The sequence below is a fragment of the Dendrobium catenatum genome, unplaced genomic scaffold, assembly GCF_001605985.2.
Source record: "Dendrobium catenatum unplaced genomic scaffold, ASM160598v2 fragScaff_scaffold_1608, whole genome shotgun sequence".
Classification (NCBI taxonomy): Eukaryota; Viridiplantae; Streptophyta; class Magnoliopsida; order Asparagales; family Orchidaceae; genus Dendrobium; species Dendrobium catenatum.
In genome coordinates, this window is record NW_021320070.1 from 1,515,654 (window position 1) to 1,527,878 (window position 12,225).

The window sequence follows — 12,225 nt, forward strand, 5'->3', positions numbered from 1 at the left end:
AGAGTTTGGGAGATATTGTAAGAGTGAAGAGTGAGAGATCAAGTGAGGGGTTTGTGAGGGATTCACAAGGTTACTTGAAGAAGAAGATCTCTTTGTTTCTTCCCATCTCCTTTGAAGGCTCTCAACTGAAGTTCAAAAACATAGGTCATGTTCTCTGCCGACACTTGGAGAGTGTAAAAGGATGATAAAGTGTATCTTTGACAGCCATTGTGTCTTCGTTCTTTGGGAGAAAACTGGAAGAGAGAACTTGAAAGGGAGAGAGGAAAGGGTGGAGTTTGAGAGGGAGAAGATCCTTGGAGGGGATTTCAGGGAGTGTGGAGGGGATATTCACACGGTTGCTCCGGCGAACTTGCACTTCAGTACCATCAAATTCAAGGGTCGTCTTGAGGGAAGTTTTGTTGAGAAGAAGATATCTTTGGTGTCAAAGAACTCGGCTACTCCGCCGCACCGGGGAAGGTTAAAGTGATTTTGTACAGGCTTCTCCGCCTTGCTTTGGGGGTAAAAGGAGAGTCACTTTGTGGTATTAGTGCAATACTCGGAGGGTGCCTCCGGGGAGTGGACGTAGGTCAAGGTTTGACCGAACCACTATAAATCTGGTGTGTTCTTTCTTATTTTTCTTACGCATTTAATTTCATTGCAAGTTGTTTACTCTGGTTGAAAAGTTTATTTTTTAAACTTTAAATTTAACTTGCATTAATAATTAAAAAGGTTTTCTAAAAATCCAAGAGTAGAAGTATAATTTTTAAATTACCAATTCACCCCCCTCTTTGTTAGCCTTGGGACAATTAATTAGGCTTAACATCCTAATTCATATTGAACGAGTTCCAATGATAACAATGTTGAAATCAAAGATAAGTAAATGAAGGAAGACTAAGTCTTCAAGAGATATATAAGCAAGGAATGATGAGGTGGAATTATCTCGAATCGTTCAAGCAAATCAATCTACATGCAAACAATCATGCCTATTTATTAAAAACATAATAGCCAAATGCAATTAAACGTACCGAGCCTTACAAGCAATGGGGCTTATGCTAAATGGAACTTCAATGTTGATTAGTGATGGCAAGCAGTGATGATGAAAAATGAACTGCAAATGCAATAGATCTCCCTACAAGCGAATGCCAACTATCTTAGGGATGCGTACGATAGTCCCCAACAAGTACTAAAAGACGTACATAGTGAATGTAGCAACATCTCTACCACTTATAATAGTTCCATATCAAGCAAATAAAATATTACGATCTCTTTCAAATTTTGGAGATTGATGTGCTATAAGTATAGTAAATTTCTAGCTCATATGCACAAAAAGTGATTAATGAGTATAACCCAATCACCAATCAATATCAAAATTCAAACACACAAATCGACCTTCATGCAATCAAGAATGCAAGATCTGTAATGCATACAAGTCCTCTACGAATACAGATGTATATACAATATACCGCCCAGGGGTAGATATAGAAATACTTCAGTAAATGCAGTATCCTGTAGCCAACCTCAGTTTGCAAATGAATACATCTACCTGCAGTGGTAATGGATGTATTGTAAAGACCAAAATCACAGCAGAATGCATAAAAAATGCAAGTTCCTACGAGCTTCTACAAAAGCAGGAGATTAGTTAGTGCACTACAATCTACCTGCATAACTCATGCAAGTAGTGCACGACAATCTACCTGTATAAAGTAGCGAATAACTCAATCCAAAAGCTGCTACAACACGCCATCGGATCCGCAACACTTGTACTAGCGGACATAAGGCATGTATAAGCTCTCAAATGAAATATTGTGTATTCAAATAGCAATTACCTGCATAACTAAAATATTTCAAAATACCTCCGTAAATGCACCGTAGTTTATATACACATAGGTACACTAAAGGGGTAAATACAATCACCACCCACATGGGCCCCGACGAGTATGTTATTGGTACACATGTGATGTCTAGGGATGCTCCGCGGGTCAATAAATTTGAACTCGATCCTTCTAAGTAAGTAGGAGTCAACAGGGTTCAATAAATAATTATAAAATGTTACCAAACACCCGCATGGGCCATGGTGAGCGTGTTACTGTATACACTTGACGTCTATGGATGCTGCGTGGGTCAACAAGTGAATTCAGATTCAAACTAGATCATCCTATGCGGATCAATAGAAGTCGGCAGGGTTCGAACAATCAAACAAATAGACGGTTGTGGCGACCGATGTATTTGTTTTAATACATTCATATTAGGCCTACAAGGCCTATAATCTAGAGAATTCATTAAGCAAAGGCATAAAGCCTACGAAACCCGATCCTCCTAAGCAAGTAAATAGGAGTAGACAGGATTCAAACCATTAAATAAATATGCGGTCACGAAATTGATCAGAATATTTATTTTGTAGATTCATATTAGGCCTTTAAGGCCTTTAAGTCTTTAACAATATGAATTCACTAATAAAAACACAAAGCATGCAAAACCCGATTCCCTATCGGCAGGTTGATAGGGACGACAAGTTTTAGTCAATGAATGACCCCACACCCCGATGATGGCTGCGTTGATAGAAAATCTCAATCGGAGGGGATAATTCTAAGTATTCAAATGCTTTCCGTGTTCCACCCAAATGATGATTCAAATGAAGAACCCCTTAGTGATGACAGTGCTGATGACTTATGAGTTCTTATGTGATATGTCATTGCTATTTATTTTTGGAAATTGAAATTATATGTTAATGAAAAAAATACTGTGATTTGAGAAAGATAGAATTTTGAGTTGAACTATATTTCATGTTGTCTTATTATTGAGATATTTTGACACTTCATATCTTATGTTTTTTTTTATGTTTTATATTATTCACTAATTAGTATATAAAAAATTTATCATTTTATGTTTACGCAATCTTTTGATTTTGGGGCTTACGCCTCAAAACGCCTTAAGGCTTACGCATCGCCTCTCGAATGAAAATTGCCTCAATACCCGAATACGCAATTTTAAACATTGGAAAATATCATTAGGATCCATTCTCAAATAATCTCCTGCCAGTAAGGACGTGGTAAGTGTCCTTTAACTGGCGGTTTTGCCGCCAAATGGCACTGCATGATAAACGGTTATGACGCGGGGCCCTCTGAACAGAGTGGTTTTGCCGCCAAATGGCACCATGAAATACCGGTTATGGCCAGAGCCAATACGCCCTTTAATGACATCAAATTATTGAGATATGAATCAATATGATATGCTCGATAGGGCACAAAGCCCTCTGTTAGCTACGGTGGATTCAAATTTGTCCCCTTAGACAAATACCCACCCCAGGTCTACAAGGTCCCCTTGGATGAAGCAACCCAAGCCTGCCGACAAGGATGCTTCTGTCAGGTTGGGTCGACTACCTCCTCTAACTCAGTAGACCAGGGTCCATGATTGCCCGGGACGACGGAACCATGGGATCTTGATCGGGTCCATCATCCATTCCCCCACCATCCGCTTTAAGTGCAAGATGGTGAAATTTCTATTTTAAATATCAAATCCTCTAACTTTTCGAATTTTTATATCCAAACCCATTGCTGCTACTATATGCTAGATTATACGTATTTCTACGTATCTGATTGAAGACTAGCCTTAATCGAAAGTTCTCTCTCGTTATCGGGAGGGGTAATTAACTATAGGGGCTTGCGCCTATAAGAAACCATAACTCAGATCATAAAGTCCTCACGAAGTGAGGGCGAAATATCTGGGTAGTGTCTTACCTCCAAATCCATCTGCCTTCCAAAATTTACCCCGAAACTAATCCGTTAAAACTCCCTTGGCAAAAAAAAAAATCTACAGTCGCGGGCAGAGTCCGGTGTCAAATTTTTGGAGCCCACAGAGACGAATCCAACAAGCCTAAGATCGCTCAATTCCGACATCATTATTGCACTTAAATGTCAAGCCGCTGCATGTCGTCTTTCTCCTTTGTGAAAGGACCAGCAATGAGTAGCATGCGAGTTCCTTGTAGATGGCGAGCCGTAAGTATTTTGATACTATAGGTGACAACAAATGTCCCAACGAACAATCCTATGGGCCGACTCCATCTTTTTCCAAGAAGATTTGCAATTGAATAACGTGTGAATCCCCTAGGTGTCGAGTCTTGGTGGTTACCCTCATGAAGACCAAGCGTTTGGCTTAGGACATTACCCACCAAAATTGATTTCACATATTTGCATGAGCTCACTCTCCAAAGAATCGTAGTCAACTCATACATTTGAGAGAAAGTATCAATCAAAAGTAACGAGCTAAAGACTTAGCTAAATCACCAAACGCGCCAACCCTCCTCGCAATTCGCCTTAATACGAATCAACATTTGGCTCTAACACATGACTCGTCAATCTCAGGTACACAAGGTTATCTAAACAAAAAAATTACTATCACTTATTATCACCTACAAAGCAAGTATAATGCAAGTTCATAGGATAAGGCGCATTCTGCCACACTCGCCCATGACATTGAGATTTATCAAAGTGCCACAATATCAAGCATTGGTTCACCAAAACTCATTATTCTTGCTAAGTTAAAATTTTTGAAAAAACTCAAAAAATCTTCACCTTGTTTTACAATTGAAGGCGGATGCATGTGAATATCGACTCATCATTTAAAATGAAAGCTCATAAACATTCGATCAAGTACATATTGTCCAAAACTTAAGCAAAACGAGAAAATAAAGTAAAACAAACAAGCACGTATGCATGGTTTAAAATTGCGCAATATGAGGCTCGTCTTGAGGCCAGTCTTTGCGCAATTCCAGAAAAAAATGCCTCGATGCTTACCCCTCGAGTTTTTTTATGAGGCTTGCGCCTCAACTTGGTTGAGGCCCGCCTCGCCTCACGCTATATATATTAAAACTTACATAAATCTTGAAGTAAATGCCCGACATTGGACTCTATAGGAGAGGAGGAAGGGGAGAGAGCAGTTCATCATAATGATGATTCAAATGAAGAACCACTTAGTGATGACAGTGCTGATGACTTATGAGTTCTTATGTGATATGTCATTGCTATTTATTTTTGGAAATTTGATTTATATGTTAATGAAAAGAATACTTGGATTTGGAAAAGATAGAATTTTGAGTTGAACTATATTTCATGTTGTCTTATTATTGGGATATTTTGATTTCACTTCATATCTTATACTTTTTTATATTTTATATTATTCACTCATTAGTATATAAAAAATTTATCATTTTCTATTTACGCAATCTTTTGATTTTGAGGCTTACGCTTCAAAACGCCTTGAGGCTTACGCTTCAAAACGCCTTGAGGCTTATGCCTCGCCTCACGAATGAAAAACGCCTCAATACCCGAATACGCAATTTTAAACATTGCACGTAAGAAAGGAAAACTTTCATTTAATCATTATGTTAACTTTCATTTAATCATTATGTTTACATTTGGCCACTAGCATAAAAATCTCAAACAATTTTTTTTTCTATTTCAAAAATTTGATGGGCGAGAGAAAATCATTTGGCTGTCATGATTGCACATCACTGTCATTTTCATTGTTGACTCTCATTTTCATTGTTGATTTCACGGACGATGACCAAAGGGTCTCTCAATCGAGGAGCGATCTCATCTTTGGCCACGAGCTTGTGCAAGCATGATTCGATCAAGTGGCAATAATGCTCGCCTAGGTCATCGTCGAGTGGACCTTCGTTTCTGAACAGGTCAATTTCATTTAGCCTCGCAGTTATCTCTGCTACCCTTGCCTCAGCTTCCTCATTGGTCTCTTGCGCTAATTGTGCATGGATGTTGGCTGAATCCAACTCACATTTATGCTACTCTTTGGCCTTTAGCGAGTTCGTCCTCCAACTTGCTCACCTTTTCTCCACATCTAGCTCTCTTCAATTTTTGAAGGCTATAGGAAAAACTTAAAAAAGAACACCTATACAACAATACACGCTAAACTAGGATTTGTGGTGTATCTTGATTGGTTGCAGGAGTACGCAGTCAACGATCTAGTGAGTTGTATGTCATTGGGCGAGCTCAAGAGTGGGAGACAAATTGTTTCTGACTCTGGGACGAAGCCAACGAAAATATTAGTAGCCAAAATTTCCAATGTGGGAATCTTTAGCCGGTTATTTGTTTAACAGTATATATGGTTATTTATTTTTGGTTGTGAGGTAAGGTAATTTGTTGATGAGGTAGGCCATGGTGAGAAGCGCATCCACCCAAAATTCTGAGGTAAGTGAGCATCGAGCATGAGAGTACAGGCATTTTCGATAAGATGTTCATTTGTGTTCATTTGTATTCAACAACATTGTTTTATTCTGGTGTATTAGGGCAAGTGATTGACGAGTAATTCCCCCCATCTTAATCGAAGATTACAAAGAGTAAACTTGATGTATTGTCCTTGGCATTTCAGTATTTTAATTGGTATTTTAATTGTCGTTCTATAATATTTATTTTTGAAGTGCAAAAAAAATTGTAGAGATTTCAGATTTCGGCTAAAATTTAGAAGTTTTCTTTAGAAGAATATGCTTGATTTATAAACGAAACTTCAGCAGATTATGCATCTTCACTTCCATTTTTTGTGTCAATGCAATGATTTGCTTGGAATTGGTTTCTTTGCATGCAAATTTGGAGTTTCGTGATGTCTCAACTCCTTAAACAAGCTAAATTATTATGTATGGTGGCAGTTAAGAGAGAGGCAAGCGACACTACAGAAAGATGACGTTGTGGCTGAGTGGAATATCAAAAATGATGAACTTTCATTGCATGTTCATTGCTTTGTTAGTGGTGCCAACCTCTTTCAAGAACTGACTGCTGGGTTTCGGTATCATATTTTCTCGAAGGAGCTCCCATTGGTGAGTCCATATTATAGTCATTATCACTGGCAAGTATTCTTTTCGTAAGGGGTTTTTACTATAAGAATATCTGATTTTCTCTAATTTTTCTTTTCATATATTAATATGCTTTCTGTCTACATCTTAAAAGGTTCTCCATGCTGTTGTGCATGGAGATTCTGTCCTGCTCGCTGACCAACCAGAATTGATGGATTCTAAGGTCTGGGTGTACTTCCATTCTGAATCAAAAGAATACAACCGCATTGAATGCTGGGGTCCTCTCAAGGATGCCATTCAGGTTAAGAAAATCAAATGCTCCAGTCTAAGGAAATTCAGTGCACTTCCGAAAGCATGCATAACTTTAATTCAAACTAACTCATGCATGACTAGCTAAAAAAAAAAAACTCATTCATGATTAACTACAATGTATCACAAATGGTCTGATATTATGCATAATTAAGTAGGATCTAAAAAACTATCTACATAGTTTTGTCATGATTTGATCTTTTTGGATGTTTCTTTATTTTGCATGTTGTATTCTGGTAGAAATGGTTTTAAATAGCAAGTTGTGTTAGAGGATAAGGACCAATCTCCTGTTTGCATGATGGCTGTGATTTCACCTTATGATATTAGTCAAGCTATTATTGAATCAAGCAGTACATTTGTCATGCATTGAATCGATTCAAAAAGTTTTCACTTGTGCTATGTTGATTGACTCTAGCAATTACTTCTTTTTGCTCCAGAATTTCTTCAGAAAATTAATCAACCGAATACTTTATGTGAAATAGTTGGTCTATCAGCTTAGTATATGTCTCAATTTATAAATTCTTCATGCAATTATATTTGCCAACTGGACTGGTCTTCTTTTAGCTAGACAAATCTGATTGAGATTATGTTATTATTTATGCTAGAGAACCATTGTGAATAGATCTGATGGAATCCACGACAAATTCTATGACAGCATCATGAAGTGGGCAAGTTCTAAAACTGTCTTTCATGCCCTCGTTGCCGTTCTATTTTATTAAGTTGGAAATCAACAACATATAGTCAGATATCCACTCATTGGCTAGACCTCCATTGCTATAATTCATTTTCTTGATTCGTCAACAGCTAGTACGAAGTTGCTATTAACATTCATTTGGAAATGATTAATTGATGACTTGAAGAGATTTATTTCTTTCAACCGTTGGAGGAAAGTTAAAAGCGCTCATAATGTTTTATTTATCATAGATCTTTGATGTAACTTTTGAAAAATGCTGTACCTGACACATTGGAGCAAAATTTATTCATTCCTCTTTTTTGTAAGTTAATTTCACCCCGAAATTGTGATTTACATACTTGTGGACATCTCCAAGAGAGATTCGTGTATTATTTAATCTTCTTAACAACCTCCCTATATTTTCAGTCGGCTCTAGCACTTGATAGTTTACATCAAAGTTGTTTTTTAATTGTGCAAGTTTGCAGCTGTGATGTAGAATTGGTTGCGTGGAAAATTATACAATGTTAAAATTACACGCCTTTTGAATTAGAGCAATAATAATTATGTTAGCTTCTAGTGATTTAAACAAGTATTAAAATAATAGAGAGATAATTAAAGCTTAGGCCAAACTACATGTCATCGTTACAATCATCAATAATCAATTACAATCAAGATTTGCCTAACATGGGGGATTTTCAAAGGTAATCCCTAAATTAACAATAAGATTAGACACTAGTTGGATCAACTCACTCACACTCTTGATGTAGGCTAAACGGATATAGGTTGCACAACCTTTATGAAGCCACAAATTAAAGGAAAGTCTTAGAAAAGCAAAAGACTTGGAGGAGAAATTTGCCTTTATCAAGATATGGAAACGATCTGCCACTGAACCAGAGACAGTTGTTCATCGATAGTGGCGGCGAGGGAGAAGATGATTCTCTCAACGTATTCTTCTACGGTTTGATCGATCTCCAGGTTGATGTCATATAACAGAGACTTCAGTATGTCCACTTGCCCTTAATAGTTGTAAATAAATCCGAGATTAACTTTTGGATCCATCATACATGTGGGAACAATAGATTTTAATGTACAAGCACTTCTGGATAGCAAACGATTTCTTTCCAGAGGGCTGGACAGCTTCTGGACAGCAAGCGACGACCATCCGAGCAGCAGGACAGCAAAGAATGCTAGCTGAAATTCCTGGACAACAAGCAGGAATTTCTAAACAGAGAGGGAAAACGTGAAGGGAAGCTTGGGAGGAGGCGGCTAGGGTGTAGAGGGGTTAGAGGGGGTGGGGGGCTGATTTGAGAGTTTAATGGAGTAGATTAATTAGATAGGAGAGAGGGAGAGGGGCGGTTGGTTTTGGAGGGGAATTAGTGGGTTAATTGAAAGGTTTAATGGGGGTATTAATTGAATAGGAGAGATAGAGAGAGGGAAGGAGAGGGCCGGAGGCATAGGGGGACAAGTGGGGGCCTTTAGGTGGGGATTGAAAGCTTGCCCTATTTAGGATATTGAACGAGGAAAGAGTGTTTTAAATCAAATCCTATTTAAAATTCAAAAAGATTTTATTTAGGTAATTTTCCTAAAATAGATATCTTGAGTTAGGAAAGAATTTCAAATTCAAAATAGATTAGAATTTGAATTAGGAACTTGCCTAATTTGAATTTTGGAGGCAAAGGGGAGGGAGGTGGTCAGCGGCTAGGGATTGGAGAGGGGCCCTAGGGTTTGGCTGGCAGTTAGGGGAGGGATTATGGGATTTGGCTGGCAGCTAGAGAGGGGATGGGAGCCTGAGGGCTGGCGGCTATGGTGGGGCAGAGGAAGGTTTAGAACTGACAGCTAGGGGATGGTTTGGGGTTCTTGTTCGGTGTCTATGGAGGAGGATGGGTAGGGTTGGATGGTGGCCGACGGCTATGGTTGCAAAGGGGCTTTAAGCCGGTTGTTAATGGAGAAGGGAAATTAGTGAAAGAAGGTTAACCACGAGCCCAGACGCGTCCTCCGGCTGGCAGGTGATCTGTCACCCTCTCACCAAAGCTCTCTCAAAGCACTTAAGAGAAAATTGCTGAAATTTCATAATAATCTTCATTACCCTTTCCAAAGAGGAGGATGATATATAAATAGCTAATGTTTACGATGAAGAAATTAAAGACACAAATGCCCCTCTAAGGGTCACAAACAACTAATCACTCAACCGAGGGTAAAAATAGAAAAAGAAACATAATTAAATCATATGCATATAATAACTCAAAAAAAAATCGGTGCGATCGTGGCCGTAGATTTCGGCCTCATCTTTGGTAAACTCTTGAAGGTCTCAAGTTCTCATCAAGCTGCCTTGGCATGCAACTTAAGTGATGGTCTACGCCATGTTATACTACAAATCTGTCAAAGTTTACCGAATCCATGCAAATGGGAAGTGCTACGGTGTCAAATTCAAAGAAAAAAAAACTCAAAAAGTGTGCTTGACACAGAAAAGCCTTATTTCTTCATAACTAGTTGTTAGAGAGAGAGTCCAGGAATTTGAATTGTTTTTCAAATTTTGTCTTTGTCATCAAGTTAGCGGAATTTCCGGTAGGGCATGGACAGACGGCCATCGTCCGTTGGAGATGGCCAGAATTTGGTTCCGGAATCAGATAAATCGAAACGACTAACTTCTCCAAAGGCAATTCGATCAAATGCTCCTCTTCTGATCAAAGAACCGGTTGAAGCCAGAACTCTAATTTCCACTCCGGTAGAAGGAAAAGGAAAGCAGATTTTAGAAGAGATAACTTTGAATACTCATGGTATTCGTAGCAGCTCTATTATGGAATCATCATCTTCAAGCATGAAGTTGTTTGTGAATAGGTTTGCGAACTCTAAACCTGATTTATGTACCTATAAAAGTGATGTGAAACCGGGAGATTCCGGTTGGAACATCAATTGGTTGTGAAAATGCTTCTGTTCTTGCTCAACCAGAAGAGAATCTAGCGAATCATTTGGAGACGGTGGAAAGACGTCCTGGAAATCCATGGTTGAAGCGTCCATATATTAAGGTTGATATGATGAATGTTGAATCATGTTTGTCGGAGGATGGATCGGCGGTTCAACTATACGAGCCTAATGTTCAGTCAAATCTGTTGAAATTGCAGTTCTCTCTGGTAGTGAAAGTGTTTGGCAGATCAGTTCCTATCCAGGTGATTTCGGGAGAACTGAGAAGGCAATGGCTACAGTTTGGAAAATTCCAGTTAACTGTACTGGAGGATGGATTCTTTGCTCCTTATTTTCATGGAGATCATGGAAAAGGTCCTTACAGGTGGGCCTTGGTTTGTAAATGGCCATATAGTTGGAATGGATAGGTGGAATCTTTCCTTCAATCCAAATTCTCTGAAGGGGCTCATTTCTCCCATTTGGATCAGAATACCCAACCTCCCTTTATATTGCTGGGATGAAACAAATGTGTCGAGGATAGCCTCTAAGGTTGGTAAACCTCTCTTAATTGATGGTTACATGTTTCAATGGGGTAGAAGGGAGTTTGCAAGAATATGTGTTCGGGTTGAGCTTGATAAAAAACTTCCTCTAAGGGTTTGGGTCGAAGGAAGGGAGGGAAGATTTTTTCAGAAAATCGAGTACGAGAAGATTTCTTCCTTGTGTTTCCAGTGTGGCAAAATTGGGCATGTTGCTGAATATTGTCCTGAACTAAAGAATCGTAATGTTGCCAATAATATGGAGAAGAAGGATGAGAACAGCAAAAATCTGGGGAAAACAGTAAAGGTAAATGTCAATGAAGATTACTCTTATGGGCCTTGGATATTGGTCAATAATAAGAGGAGCACAAGAAGAACAACAGGAGCTCGGAGAAACATTTCCATTCCAAAGACTAGAGGCGTCTGGAATGCTCGGGTGGACAAAGCTGCAGCTAATCAATCCGGGAGTGCTATTGGAATGGGTGGAGAGGAACTTTCCTCTAATGCTGATCTAATTCTGCTTTCAAAGGAAAACAATCCTAATGAGAAATTGATGGAAATTAACAAGATGTCTTCAGCAACTACTGTTTTAAGTGAAAGAAACTATGTGGAAGGTAAAAGTCCAGCAGGCTCTCCAAATATCGAAGGTAGCAAGGTATGTAACAAAAAATCGGTGATGGTTGGCAAGGTGGATGAAAACCCTGTTCCAGAGGAGTTGGTTGTAGTCAGGAAAGACTCGACTCAGGATGATAACGGTAACATATAATCTTTCATTCCTAATTTGATTATTGCTGGTGCCAATAAGTTTGAAACTCTGAATGTAACTGTTGAAGAGGATGTGCTTTTAAATAAAATTGAGTAGAGTAGTTGTGTGGAGGTGGAAGATGGGAAAGTGTTGGAAGCATCTGTTGAGCATCCGGGCTATGTGAAGAAGGAGGGAACATCCATTTTTAATAGAGATGGATCTGTGGAAGATAAAGGAAATGATCTTGCTTGCTTGGGCTAAACGGTAGCTGGAGGGAGTA

The 12,225-nt window shown here is 38.8% G+C and overlaps 1 protein-coding gene across 1 annotated transcript in view; it reads left to right on the forward strand.

The window, feature by feature from the left end:
* LOC110099840 (protein STAY-GREEN LIKE, chloroplastic) overlaps nucleotides 1-8,213 on the forward strand; it is a 17,989-nt gene extending 9,776 nt beyond the window's left edge. The window contains exons 3-5 of the mRNA XM_020827133.2: nucleotides 6,638-6,805; nucleotides 6,936-7,082; nucleotides 7,696-8,213. Coding sequence (XP_020682792.1) covers nucleotides 6,638-6,805; nucleotides 6,936-7,082; nucleotides 7,696-7,809 — 429 coding nt within the window. The 3' untranslated portion in view covers nucleotides 7,810-8,213. The remainder of the gene's footprint in view (nucleotides 1-6,637; nucleotides 6,806-6,935; nucleotides 7,083-7,695) is intronic.
* Nucleotides 8,214-12,225: the final 4,012 nt, after the last annotated feature.